The sequence below is a fragment of the Crocuta crocuta genome, unplaced genomic scaffold (genome assembly GCF_008692635.1).
Source record: "Crocuta crocuta isolate KB4526 unplaced genomic scaffold, BGI_CrCroc_1.0 scaffold92, whole genome shotgun sequence".
Taxonomy (NCBI): Eukaryota; Metazoa; Chordata; class Mammalia; order Carnivora; family Hyaenidae; genus Crocuta; species Crocuta crocuta.
The window spans coordinates 271,006-285,130 of NW_027528804.1; the positions used below are offsets into that span (position 1 = coordinate 271,006).

General features: G+C 43.9%; 1 protein-coding gene across 1 annotated transcript in view; it reads left to right on the forward strand.

Annotated features, from left to right (window-relative positions):
* DAPP1 (dual adaptor of phosphotyrosine and 3-phosphoinositides 1) overlaps positions 1-4,845 on the forward strand; it is a 50,632-nt gene extending 45,787 nt beyond the window's left edge. The window contains exons 7-9 of the mRNA XM_077755727.1: positions 3-88; positions 2,419-2,506; positions 4,260-4,845. Coding sequence (XP_077611853.1) covers positions 3-88; positions 2,419-2,506; positions 4,260-4,328 — 243 coding nt within the window. The 3' untranslated portion in view covers positions 4,329-4,845. The remainder of the gene's footprint in view (positions 1-2; positions 89-2,418; positions 2,507-4,259) is intronic.
* Positions 4,846-14,125: the final 9,280 nt, after the last annotated feature.

A 14,125-nucleotide genomic window follows, 5' to 3' on the forward strand; every position in this document is an offset into this window, starting at 1 on the left:
AGTCACCAGAACCAATTCGGATCCTAGACTTAACAGAATGTTCAGCTGTACAATTTGATTATTCACAGGAAAGAGTAAACTGTTTTTGGTAAGTTGTAAAGAAAATGATTTTAAAAGTCTTGGCAGACAGTTATTTTAGCTGATGAATAAAAAACAAACCCTGTATGTCTTAATGTGTACAAATGTCTTGATCTGAGGGGCACGGATTGAACAAACACAGAGCACATGGATGTTCGGAATGTTTCCAGCTGAGCATGACATAACACTTCGTTTAAAGTGACTTAAACAAATAGGCAGGTCTGACGGCATAATTGCTCATGTTGTACATTGCGTAAGTACATATGTGGCAGGATGCCACTCACATCTTAGCTTTATTCCTTTGGAGTTTTTTACTCAATTTTAACTTTGCTGACTGTCACGATGGGTGATTTGTATTAGTATGACTATTTCTGGCAGATAACACAAAAGTGTTTCGCTCTAACCTAATCAGCGCATCATGCCAATGAGACGTGTCTTGAAAAGGAGTGCCTTATTTCCCACCAACTTTATTTTCATGTTTTTCAAACATACCCCCGTACCTTTCAGCTAGATGCATTATTAATATCTTGCCATTTCCTGTCATTTTCTTTCCTGAACCAATTGAAAACAAGTTGGAGACATCATGGCACTTTACCCATATACACGTGGGTGTATACCCTTTAAGAATAACAATGTCACTGGGGCGCCTGGGTGGCTTAGTCGGTTAAGCGTCCGACTTTCGCTTAGGTCATGATCTCGCGGTTCGTGGGTTCGAGCCCCGCGTCGGGCTCTGTGCTGACTGCCAGCTCAGAGCCTGGAGTCTGTTTCAGTCTGTGACTCCCTCTCTCTCTGACTCTCCCCTGCTCACGCTGTCTCTGTTTCTCTCTCCTAGAAATAAAAGTAAAACATAAAAAAAAAAATTAAAAAAAAAACAGAATAACAATGTCACCATAACACACCCAAGGAAATTAACATTAATTCTGTAACATTAATCAATAACGGATACCGTTTTAAAATTCACTTACAGGCACCATACGAGCCAGCGGGGGGAGGGGTTTGCTTATACAACAAATCAGGAGGCAGGCCCCTCACCTGACAAGATGGCTGCCAGTGTCTCCACAGTTTCCTGGCCTTTAGCAATTCACTTGCTACTTCAGTGTCCAAGATAATACTCCAGCTGTAGGCCTCACATGTTCATGTCAATCACGAAGAAGGGTGTAGGGATGGGATCACCCACGTCTGTCCCTTTTTATCAGGAAAGCAGAAGTTTTCTCGGAAATCTTCTATCAGATTCCCCTCCTACCTCACTAGCCAAGGGCGGGGCCTGGGGCCGGCAGCAGCCGCAGGGAAAGCTAGAAAACCAGTATGATCGTAATTGGCTCCAACTAATTATAATTTATTGCCTGGGGCTCTGTTAACAAGAAGAAAGGAAAAATTATCAGCATTAACAGGCAATTAATAATGTCTCTCGCGAGCAGTACCAAACAATGACAATTCCAGAAACCAGTTTTGGATCGCACTGCCACTGTCCCCTCACCACCCAGCGGGACCTCACGTCAACGTTTACCTTCTATACACAGGGACTTACTTCTTGTCTGTTCAGCATTAATTACTGATAAAACAAGAGATGCTGCTTTGGCTTCAAGATATAGAAACCCTTCTGAATTAGAGTTCAAGGCTTTTTGTTTTTTCCTCGTGAGAGAGGAAAAAAGGATTTTTAGTGTTTCAGACAGGAAGTACGGGCAAGATGGAAGTTAGGGCTGACCTTTTTAGTCAAAAGATTTGACTATATGGCCAAAGAGAGATAGGCGCTGAAGAGCTACCATATTCCTAGGATAAGTTTTCATGCCTGTAGGAAAGTTTGTCTTCTTCCAGCAGAGATTAACTCATGACACGGTGGGCAAGATGAATAGTTGGGATTTATTATCTTTCTTTTTCCTGTCCTAATTAGTTAAAACTACCTCCATCCAACAAAGCAGCTTAGTTCTCAGCGAATCAAGCCAATACAAATGGGTTTCTGCGGTAAACTCTTATCTGTCTTGCTGATTCTTTGAATCATAGCTGGGGCTCGGAGTCATTTAACACATCAGCTGCACAAACACACAAGTGTCGTATTCAGCCTAAGACATAAGCAACAAAAGGACCTGTGAGTGTCCTGGACATGCTTTTTTCTTCTTTGATTTTTCATCAGAACATAGAAATCTGACCAGTAATAACAGTATGAATCCACAACTTCCTCCACATTTCTGCCGTTTGCTGGCAGGAATCACTCTGTATTTATCAGTTCTCCGAGTTGCTCTTTGTTGGTTATTTTTTCCCACTGAATATTCTAATTACTGTTCAACTAATACATTCAACCAACCATCTGGAGTATCTTCTGTTTTTCTTTCGTCTTCACAGCTTGGTGTTTCCATTCAGGACATTTTATCTCTGTGCAAAGACAGGAGTAGAAGCTGATGAGTGGATCAAGATATTACGCTGGAAACTGGTGAGTTACACAAGTCCTCTGGACGTCTAGCACTCGGAAATAACACATTGATGACTTCAAACATATTTCTATTGCAAGTGTCAGACTATCCCCAAGAGCGAATGGGATGTCCATTGACAGGCTTGTGCAACAGTCCGTTTCTTATGAGACACAGAAGGCATGGAGACGGGGATAAAAGAGAAAGGACAGGGCTGCACTGGGGTCTCAGCCCTGGATCCTTAGCCTCACGCCCTCAAGATGAGTCTTCCTTTGATTGAGTGGCCTGGTCCAGTTTTGCCTGGAGGAGGACATGTGGGACGGGAAGGTCATGCGGAGGCAAGTTGCCATATTTTGATAGTAGAAAATCCTTTCAAATAGAGAGGGAAGCTTGCTGGAGGAACTTACCTTAGCTTCCAGTATGTTACTTCGTGAAGATCAAGGATGAAATGTGGTTTATTTTATCTGCTTTCTTGTAAAGTGCTTATAATAATTCACCAGCCTCATACATTTTTTGTATATGTTTTTGCAACTTCGTGAGTTGTTAGTCAAGAACGTGTCCTTAAAGCTTTCTAAAATTTTCTATAAATACCATCTTGAAACTCTTAATGTTTTCAAACATAAAAAACTTTTTGTACTTTTTTTATGAAGAAACTTGCTGAGTGTTCTTTTCTAGACGCTGGGACTTTTGGTTTTGGTTATATTTTCAGCTTAAAATCCAAATAAGTATACCACTCATTTTTATTTTTTATTATTAAAATTTTTTTTTATTATTCATTTATTTTGAAAGAGAGAGATAGAGAGCAAGCAGGGGAGGGGCAGAGCGAAAGAGACCGAGAATCCCAAGCAGGCTGAGTGCTGTTAGTACAGAGCCCGATGTGAAGCTCGAACCCACAAACCATGAATGAGATCATGACCTGAGCCAACATCAAGAGTCGGACACTTAACTGACTAAGTCACATAGCCCCCTCCCCCCATTTATTTTTAGATAGTTCCAATGTATTTCATATTCAGTGGGGAACTACTGTGGCACATGAAACATTTGCTCAGATATGAATCAATTTTTTATTCTTTGTATTCTGTAATTATGCAAGTGACACATCATTATTACAGAAAAATCAAAGTAAATATATATCAAATTCACACACTTTCAGACTTCTTCCTGTGCAGATATTTAAAAACAAAATTTAATCATTCTTTACTGTTCTTTATACACACACTCCACTGACAATGTGTCATAAACATTTTCCCCTGGCAATAAATTTAGATCTAAGTATTCGTTTTGATTCATTGAATAGTATTGCATTTTATGAATTACCATGAGTAGTAGGCCAATTCCCAACCTGTACATGTTTCAGCAACTACTTTTCAATATTTATCCTGCAAAAAATACAGAAAGCCATATTGAAATTCGGTGGGGGTTGGGGGTGTCACTTTTTTTTTTAACGTTTTATTTCTGAGAGAGAGAGACAGCGTGAGCAGGGGAGGGTCAGAGAGAGAGGGAGACACAGAATCTGAAGCAGGCTCCAGGCTCTGAGCTGGCTGTCAGCACAGAGCCCGATGCGGGGCTTGAACCCACGAACCATGAGATCATGACCTGAGTCAAAGTCCGCCACCTAACCGACTGAGCCACCCAGGCGCCCTGGGGGTGTCACATGTTAATTAATTTAGTTGCATGGTGTCCTTACTAACCAGCATGGCTTAGTTAATATTTGTTAAGTCTGTGGTCTTAAAATTGCTCAGCAGTAAATATGCATGTGTGTTTGCTCTATTACAGTCTCAAATAAGAAAGCAGCTCGACCAAAGGGAAGGGACAATCCGATCTCGGTCGTTCATCTTTAAATAGACCTTCCTTGACCAAGGATGCCCTGACCCAGGAGCAGGGCGAACGGTCCCTGATGTTGTGATCCACAGCAGGCTTCAGAAAAAGGCTGACTAAGGATTTTTCTTTCGAAACAAACCAAAAGCACATGCAGATTTGGACCTTTTGGAACCCACCACGTTTGCTCACGCACGGGTCACTGCTTGCCCTTCAGGACGTTGTCATCCCCGTGAGAATACCAAAGCTATCATCCTTCTGGTGGAAGCCGATGAAGCACCAAACCGGGCGTGCTCACTCTTAGAACACGCCACAGAAGATAAAGGGGTTTTGTTTTCCCTCACTGAGGTCACTGAGCTGCGTGGCGCTAGGTGCCGGGCGTCCCGTTCTGCGTCACGGTCAGTTCCTGCGACACCCAGGTTGTGCTACCAACCAGGAAGGGAACAGCTCCGTGCTTTGGCTGCTTCTACAGAAAGCATATAGAAATAGCCAACACCAAAGACTGAGGGTGGGGGGCAGGGTTAGTTCTGCTTTTTTTTTTTTTCTTTATACAGAAAACCAAGCAAAACTAAAATGGGAAATTTCTTTTCTCTTTGTAACAGGCTCAGAAATCTAGTGGGTCCTTCCTTCCCTTCTAATGACAAGCCTGTGAGAAGTACGTGTCCTAGAGACACTTAGGTGGGATGAGAAAGGTAAAGGAAGGTTAAAACCTAAAAAACATCTCTTGATCATTTTGTGGGAAATGTTTTAAAGAGTAAGAAAACATAACTGGAGGAAAGGCAATAAGATAGTAGGTAACTTGTAGTTTAATAGTAACAGTGTTATCATTCTTGTAACTAGAACAATAATAGAGTACTTCTAAGCACTCAGTTGTCTTCATCCAACACACGGAGAGGCTTGTCAAGCGAGTGTGTGGTGACCGTCCCTTCCCCAGGGCGAGCTGCAGGCGTTGGCCTGGGGCAAGTAGGAATGAACCCCTTGCCCTGAGGTCGCAGAGCGCCCTGCACCTTATTCAAGAGCAACTTCCGCGGCCAGCTGAAGGCGCAACACCTTGGCCAGCTGAAGGCGCAACTGCCTGAAATGAACAATGATGTGCGAGACCGCATTTTCAAATTAGAATACGAGGATTGAAATAGGTTAACAATGAACTGGCATCCAGAGCTCAAACAGATTCTAACCCCTTCTCTTATCTTTATTAATACTGGTTTGTTTTTTTTTTTTTTTACATAGAAGTTGGAAGGGAAATAAGAGCGGAGGAAGACNACGGTGTATGGTGCGAGGCTAGGCTAGAACACTGCTTTTGCCGTTCCAAATGTGTAACCTTGATGAATAAGTTTCTTCTGTTACTTAAACATCTAGGACTCAGAGATTACATACACTCTTGTGTATTTCAACAAGGTCTTTCATGTATATTGTTGTTTGTATCATATGAGATAAAGCAAATGGAAACTTAAAAATGCACTATGTCAAGTTCACAAAGTAAGCAGTTGCAAATGAATCCTCACTGAGATGTGCGGGTTTATGTTTTATTTTCTTAGAACGAAGAGTTTTTCTTTATGTAGGTAATATCATTCTTATTTTTTTGTAAAATATGTCCTGTTTATTTATATTCTTTGGTTAAGTTTATTAAAAAGCATTTTGCTGTGCCTGTAATGTTTTGTTATTAAAAATATTTTTAATATCTATAATTTAAAAAGAAATACAACCGATTAGTGTCATAAATGGCAATGAAGAATCCACTTCTGTTAGATTGGGTGTTATGAAGAATTTGGAGTTGAAGAAATAGTCTCGGTCCTGAAGGAGCTCTTAGTTAAAAATGGAAAACATAATAAATAAATACATACATACAGGGGCACCTGAGTGGCTCAGTCCGTTAAGCATCTGACCCTGGATTTCAGCTCAGGTCATGATCTCATAGTTCCTGGTTCGAGCCCCACATTGGGCTCTGTGTTGACAACTCAGAGCCTGGAGCCTGCTTCGGGTTCTGTGTCTCCCTCTCTCTCTGCCCTTCCCCTGCTCATGCTTTGTCTCTCTCTCTCAAAATAAATAAATAAACTTTAAAAATAAAAAAAAAAAATGGGGCACCTGGGTGGCTCAGTGGGTGAAGCGTCTGACTCTTGATTTTTGGCTCAGGTCGCGATCTCACGGTTCGAGGTTTCAAGCCCCGCTTCAGGCTCTGCGAAGACAGCTCTGAGCCTGCTTGGGATTCTCTCTCTGTCTCTCCCTTGCTGGTGCTTACTTACTTGCTTTCTCAAAATAAATTTAAATACATGATCATGTACAGAACTAAGTAAGACAAATTCTGCACAGGAGGCACACAAAGCTGCACGATAGAGAGTATACCTCAGCAGGGATACAGTCATTTTTTAGAGGGTTTTGACACGAAGAGGTCAAGCTCACCTACAATGTAACATACTGTGTAATTAGTACGCCGCTAGATGCTTTACCTGCTCTCAGCAGCCCTGGAAAGTGGTCATGATTTCGCCCCCTGCCAGGAGCCTGGTACAGGTCCCTCAGCTATTTCTCCAAATCCAAATGAGGAAGGACGTTTTGTGCCAACAGCAAATCGGAGCAGGGCTGTCTGGGAGAACGGCCAGCGGGGTGTCTGCATCAGGTCCTGTCCGTTACCGGGTATGTGTTTATCATAAAGGAAGGGCCACTCAAGGCACAGCCAAAGTATTAGCAGGTATTCTCAGAACTCTGCCCGGGAAAATCTTACCGCACAGCAGCCCTGTTCCCTCTGGACTAGCGGAGTCGCCCCCATGGTAGGGACAGCTAGCAGTGCCTCTCAGGGCATCCTGTCCCCTAGGACAGAGCCACTAGATAGCAGAACACTCAGTAGACCACGGCCCTTCTCTTCCCACCCACACGGCGTGCAAGACTGGGTTCTTCCATCTCCGCTCCTCACATTCGCCAAACATGGGTCAGAGAGTTAGGCTGTGTCCCGATTTCAGGCCAAGAGCAAGAGAAAAGAATGGCGTTAAGATCAATCCTCCCTCCCTTCCCCTCCACTGCTTCAGGTTCGTTGCCACAAACCCGCGTTTTTGCCGAACTCCCTGCTGAACCCCTCCAGGCCAAGTATGCTCATAGCAGATTCCAGGCTTGAGCCTACACCCAGCCGCTTCAGACTCAGACTGTCTGGTCATGATGTGCGGCAGTTTCCGCCATCATCTGCAGTGAAGGACCAGGCTTTCTTTTCCCTTTTTAAAATTCCTGATCTATCACGGACTGAGACTTTGTAAAATCCAATAAAAGTAAGTCATTAGAGACATGAAGTCAAACTACAAATATCACAGTCTCAATTTCTTATTATCAAAATCGACAGACATGAAGTTGGTTATGTCTAATTGCTGGTGTTTAAACACTTACTCTCAACTTACGTACTTGTCACGTACTGCTCCTAGGCTTAACGGCCCAGTTTGTGGACTCCATTTCGAGTCATGCTGACCTAGTGAAGTGGCAGATAAGAGGAACCGAGAGCCTTCTTGAGAAAGAATGCACCAGAGGGAAGAGAAGGTTGGGATGCAAGTGTCTTATTAATGGATTATGGACCCTTGCCATAGGGGAGGGGTGATTCTGAGCACGATCTTGCCTGTTACTCACGCCCACGGCATTCTCACTAGGGCCTCAAGGGGAGGACATTGGGATAGTGTGTTGTGTCACATTTATAGCTGTGAAGACCATGCCCTTGGCCTTCAGCAGCATCTAGGCACTCAGTACAGCAGCAATGGCCAGGGTGGCGCTCATCCCAGAGAATGAAATTGGCAGGTGCCTGCAAAAAATCGGTTTCAGGAGTATATGTAAAGTGCTCTATGGGGACTCACAGAAATATCTGGAAGACACTCGAGAGGAACTGGATTTTCCACAGAAGCGGCAAGGATGAAACCAGAGAAGCTTGTCCAGTGAGTTCCTGAACCCGTGGTTATTTCTCCAGTTCCAGACTGCTTGATTGGTATCGACTTAGTAACTGGCAAAATATGCAGCCTGTTTTTCTGATCTGCGTTGTGAGGGCTACTACCGTTGGAAATGACAAATGTAAGTCACTGAAACTGTCTCTGCCAAGGAAGATAGCAAACCAGAAGCAATACCACATGTGGGGAGGGGTTTCAGGGATTAGCACCACCACCACAGACTTGAAGGGTGCAGGCATGGTGATTTCTGCCACATCCCCATGCAAGCCACCTGCTGGACCTTTGCAGAAAATAGACAGATCTTAGAGAATGACGGTGGATGATCACAAAATTAATCCGGTGGTGACTATCATCACAGCTACTGTTCTAGATGTGATTCCATTGCTTGAGGAAATTAACACATCCTCTGCTCCCCGATCTGGCAAATGTATGCTTCTTGATAGCTCTTAGTAAAGGCTACCAAAAGCAGCCTGCTTTATTTGGCAAAGCCAGCAATACACCTTTCACCATCCTACCTCAGACGTTTATCAGTTCAGCTCCATGGCATAACTCAGTCCACCAGCTGTGATCATATTGCCCATAAGACATCATATGGGACCACTGCATTGATGACATTATGCTGATTGGACCTAAGGAGGAAGAAGTAGCAAGGATTCTAGACTTATTGGTAAGACATTTATTTGAGGGTGGGAAATATAGTCAGCAAAAACTCACGGGCTTTCCACCTCACTGAAATTCTAGGGGTCCATAGGTGTGGACAGGTCAAGTATCTTTTCTTTTTTAAAATTTTTAATGTTTATTTATTTTTGAGAGAGAGACAGGGCACGAGCATGGGAGGGGCAGGGACAGAGGGAGACACAGAATCCAAAGTAGGTTCCAGGCTCCGAGCTGTCAGCACAGAGCCTGATGTGGGGGCGTGAACTCATGAACTGTGAGATGGTGACCCGAGGTGAAGTCAGGTGCTCAGCTGACTGAGCCACCCAGGTGCCTCTAAGGTATCTTTTCTAAGGTAAAGGATACCTTGTTGCATCTGGCCCCTCTCACAACCAAACAAGAGGCACAATACCCGAGGGCCCTCTTTGGCTTTGGAAGGCAATATTTCTCATCTTGCTTATGGAAATTGTTACTTTTACCATGTTCCCCATTCATCCTGAAGCAGCAGGCCTGATAGAATTGGTGGAATGGCCTTTGGAAGACTCAGTTACAGCACTACCTAGGCGGCAGTGCCTTGCTGGGCTGGGGCAATGTCCCCATGTTCTGTGCTGCGGTAGTCTAGAGGCGTCTGTTCCCACGGGAGGAAGCCTTCCACCAGGCTACCCAGTGATTCCATTACACTGGACATTAAGCCTGCCACCAGCTACTGTGGGATTCTATCTCCGATTCAACAGATAAAGAAGGGAATTACTGTACCGGCTGGGATGCCCGATCTTGACTCCCAGGGGGCAACTGGGCTACTACTGCACAGCGGAGGTAAGAATATGTTCACAATACAGGGGATCCTCTAGGGCATCTCAGTACCACCAGGTCCTGTGACTAAAACCAATGGAAAACTACAATCCATTCGGGGAGGACAACCAATGGCTTGGATTCTTCAAGAATAAGTGTTTGGGCCACCCAACCAGGCACAGGCATGAACAGCCCAGGTGCTTGCCGAGGGAGTAAGGAATGGGTAATAAAAGGCAGTTCTAAATAGCAGCTACAACTGCCTACTCAGCGGGAGATACAAGGGCTGATTATTACCTTTCTTCCTTGTTTTGTCAGGTTTGTGTGTACATAAACAAATACCTATGTATGTATTATAAATACACACATATTGAAGCAAATCTTTTTACTTCCCTCTGGTGTCCTCATAGTACCTAACACAAGATGTATGAAAAATGGTTAACCTTGGGGCGCCTGGGTGGTTCAATCGGTTAAGCGTCCGACTTCAGCATCAGGTCACGATCCCGCAGTTTGTGGGTTTGAGCCCTTCATTGAGCTCAGTGCCTGGAGCCTGCTTCAGATTGTCTCCCTCTTTGTCTACCCCTACGCCACTCACTCTCTGTCTCTCTCTGAAAAATAAACACTAAAAATTTCTTTCTAAATGGTTAACCTATGTCATAGCACTTAAGCTATAGTATATGAAGGAGAGAAGTGAGCATCACCTAAGAACTTTGCATCCTCTTCTGGGGAGAGTTAACATGTTTTCTGTATGTGGGCTAGTTGTTTGATGTTAGAAGTACTTTATTTGGGGATTAAAGATACTTTACGTGGACTGTGAATGTTATTCTGTGTGTCAATTTAGCGAGGCTGGAGTACCCAGTTATTCAGTAGACCATGAACCTACATGTCATGTATTTTGTAGATGTGCTTCACATCCATCTATAAACCACTGAATTTAAGTAAGAGATTATCCTCCATAATATGAGGGACTTCATCCAATCAGTTAAAGCCCAGCCTTGGGGCGCCTGGGTGGCTGCTAAGCATCTGATTTCGGCTCAGGTCATGATCTCACGGTTCATGAGTTCGAGCCCTGCGTTGGGCTGTGTGCTGACAGCTCAGAGCCTGGAGCCTGTTTCAGATTCTGTCTCCCTCTCTCTGTCCCTCTTCCACTCGCATTCTCCCTCTCTTTCAAAAATAAACAAACAGTAAAAAAAAAAAAAAGCCTTAAAAGCAAAACTGAGGTTTCCAAGAGGAAATTCTGCCTTAAGACTGCAGCCCCGGACGTGCGGGCGGTATGGCTGCAACATCTGTCACCCCATTGATCGCCAGGGTTGATTTGGCTGATCTGGCTGGCTAGGCTGTCGTCACCTTCCTCCCTCACCACTCCATGTGTGTCACTCCCGAAAGCTGCGAGCCCGGTCGAAGAGGACGACCTTCCCCAACAGAAGGGGACCGTTCTTCGGTCAAGGGTGGCTGCGCTCCCCTGCTAGAGCCTCCAAACAAGCTTTCAAGGTTGAAAGGAGAACGTAGGGTGGTCAAGCTTCCAAGGCTCCAGACACAGCCAAATGAGGTGCTGCACGTGGCAGTCTGCCTTTTAAAAAAAAAAAAAAAAGGGCAGCCTGGGCTCCTGCCACAGCTTTCCCAGCCTTCTGACCTGCCCTACAGGTTTCGGACCAGCCAGTTCCCACAATCACACAAACCCATTCCTTGACATAAATTTAACACATATATATCCTACTACTTCTGTTTCTCTGGCAATCCCTGATACAATTCTCTTCCCCAAATACCCCCATATGTTATTACAAATTTTGTTTGCTGGCACATTTAAATTTTATTGTTTTTGAAGTTAAAAATTCCAGAACCACCAACGAAGTTTACAGTGAAAAGGCTCCATCCTGGGCTCCCTGTCCTCCAGGTGCCTTGTGTGCCAGTGCCACCAGGTTCAGGTGTCTTCAGACAGTCTACCATATGCAATCAAACATGAGCACACGTGTATTTCTTCTTATATGTGAACTGCAGCATTCCATGCAACCTCACACCGTGCTTCTCTCATTGAACGTCACGTGTTAGATCTCTATCTCAGTAACTAAAGAACTTCCCCATTCTTTTTTCCATTGGGCAAATGTAGTCATTTATTTAACCCATCCACTACAATTAGAGTGACCCAACAATTTCTTACCTAAAGTGGGACACTTGAGAGATGAAAGCAGCATTGATACACCCAAAACAGCAGGTATACACTGGTACTGTTAAGCCCAGAACATAGGGTCACCCTATATACGAGGAGTTATTCAGGTTGTTTCCATTCCTTTGACATTACCAAGGTGCAATGAATACACCTATATAGAATCTTGCACATGTCCACTTGCATCAGCAGAAATTTCTAGAAATGGAATTACTGGGTGTGAGGACTTTTTTTTAATCAACTATACTGGCTACAGGGTGCTCAAATTAATTACATCATATCTTCGAGGATGTTCCCATATCCACATAATCTGTGGACTAAGTGGACTGCCCTCTGCAGTGGGGGTGGGTACCATGCACTTCACTGAGAGCCTGAATGAAACAAAAGCTGGAGAAAGGAGGATTTACCCCTTTTGTTTGCCTCACCTAGGAGTTGGGACATCTTATCTTCTGCCCTCAGTGAATTTACACCAGTGGCTTCCCTCGTTCTCAAGCTTGCAGATCCTGGTACTTCTCTGCTTCTAGAATTTGGAGAACCAATTCCTCACAAGTAGTCTTTTATTTGTAGAGGTTAAAATACATATTTATACATAAAAGTATACATCTTACTGGCTCTGTTTCTCTGGAGAATCCTAAATAACTAGGCCGAAGGTTATGTGCATTTGGAAGTTTAACAGATTACCAAAAAGTCCTATATGGGCACAGAACAGGGGCCCTTGGGTGGCTTAGTGGGTTGAGTGTCCGAATCTTGATTTCGACTCAGGTCATGATCTCATTTTTTTTTTTTTTTTTAAATGTTTTATTTATTTCTAGGAGAGAGAGAGAGAGACAGCGTGAGCAGGGGAGGGTCAGAGAGAGAGGGAGTCACAGACTGAAACAGGCTCCAGGCTCTGAGCTGGCAGTCAGCACAGAGCCCGACGCGGGGCTCGAACCCACGAACCGCGAGATCATGACCTAAGCGAAAGTCGGACGCTTAACCGACTAAGCCACCCAGGCGCCCCATCAGGTCATGATCTCATAAGGCCCCATGTCGGGCTCTGTGCTGAGCGTGGAGCCTGCTTGGGATTCTCTCTCTCCCTCTTTGCCCCTCCGCTGCTCGTTCTTGCTCTCTCAAATATTTACAAATGCCTATCCTTCTTACTGAGTAATATTTTCTCATTTACTTACGTCATCTTCATGTTTTAAGTTCTCATGTATACATACTGAAGTCTGTTTCTGGGTTGGTCTGTTCCATTGACTTGTCTAGTGCACATCTAATCAAGTCTATGATACCTTTTAAAAATAATTCATCTAGTTTTAGACTACCCTTTCAAACATTTCTTAGTGATTTTTGCCTTTTCTAGAACAATGTATCAAACTCCTTCAAACAGAAAATTTTAATAGTAGTAGTAGTCACCATGCAAAGGTTAAAAATACCTCTGTTTATTATAGTTTCCATTCTTGGGATTTTTAGGTATATAATTATTAGTACCTGAAATTAAAGTTCTGGCTACCTCGTTTATAATCAACCTTCTTGTTTAATCATCACTGCATTAGCAACAATCTCCTGGACACTATTAAGTAATCATCCAGATAATGGGAATTCTAGATTTTAACGGGTGCATCTAATGCTTTCCTAGGTTTTATTACTTAGAGCTTCCTGCAGATTAAGCTTATCCTCTTGCCTATTTCCACATAAATGCTGCTGCTCATGTCCGATTTAAATGCCCCCGTTCTGGGTTTCCACAGCATCCCGTTTAGCTTTCTGACAGCACTTCCTATACCTGTTTGCATTTGCTGAGCTCCTACGTTCTTTAAAGGAAGGTACCACAATTTAGTTTCGAATCTGTTCAGAAGGTGGGGGAGAGGGAGGGAGGAAGAAAGAGAAGGGGAAGGAGGAAAGGAGGAAGCAGCAGCAAGCACGCAGAGTCTGGCTGACCGCTCACTGCACAAGTCGAGCCGTAGCACTCACACTCTGCACGTGAGAGGCACCTCTGGAGCACAGAAATACGAACTGTACTCCTTAGAGGTCTGCGGTGTGGCGGCTCCGGGACATGGCACACAGCAACTGGTGCTCAACGCATGGGAACTGAACTCTACCAGTGACCCTCTTGTCAAAGAACCTAGGAAGAAAGTACCAACTCTGAATGATGGACTGCATTCCTGAATATAAAGGGCTTATTCCAGATCCAAGATACTTCTTTTGTAGATTCAATGAGGCTCATGAATGAGGCGTACTTTCCAACTGACATTATAAGGTAGGTAAAACAGTCTCCACACCAATATCTATAAGAAACACTCACTACTTATCACATGGTTGAGTGGATT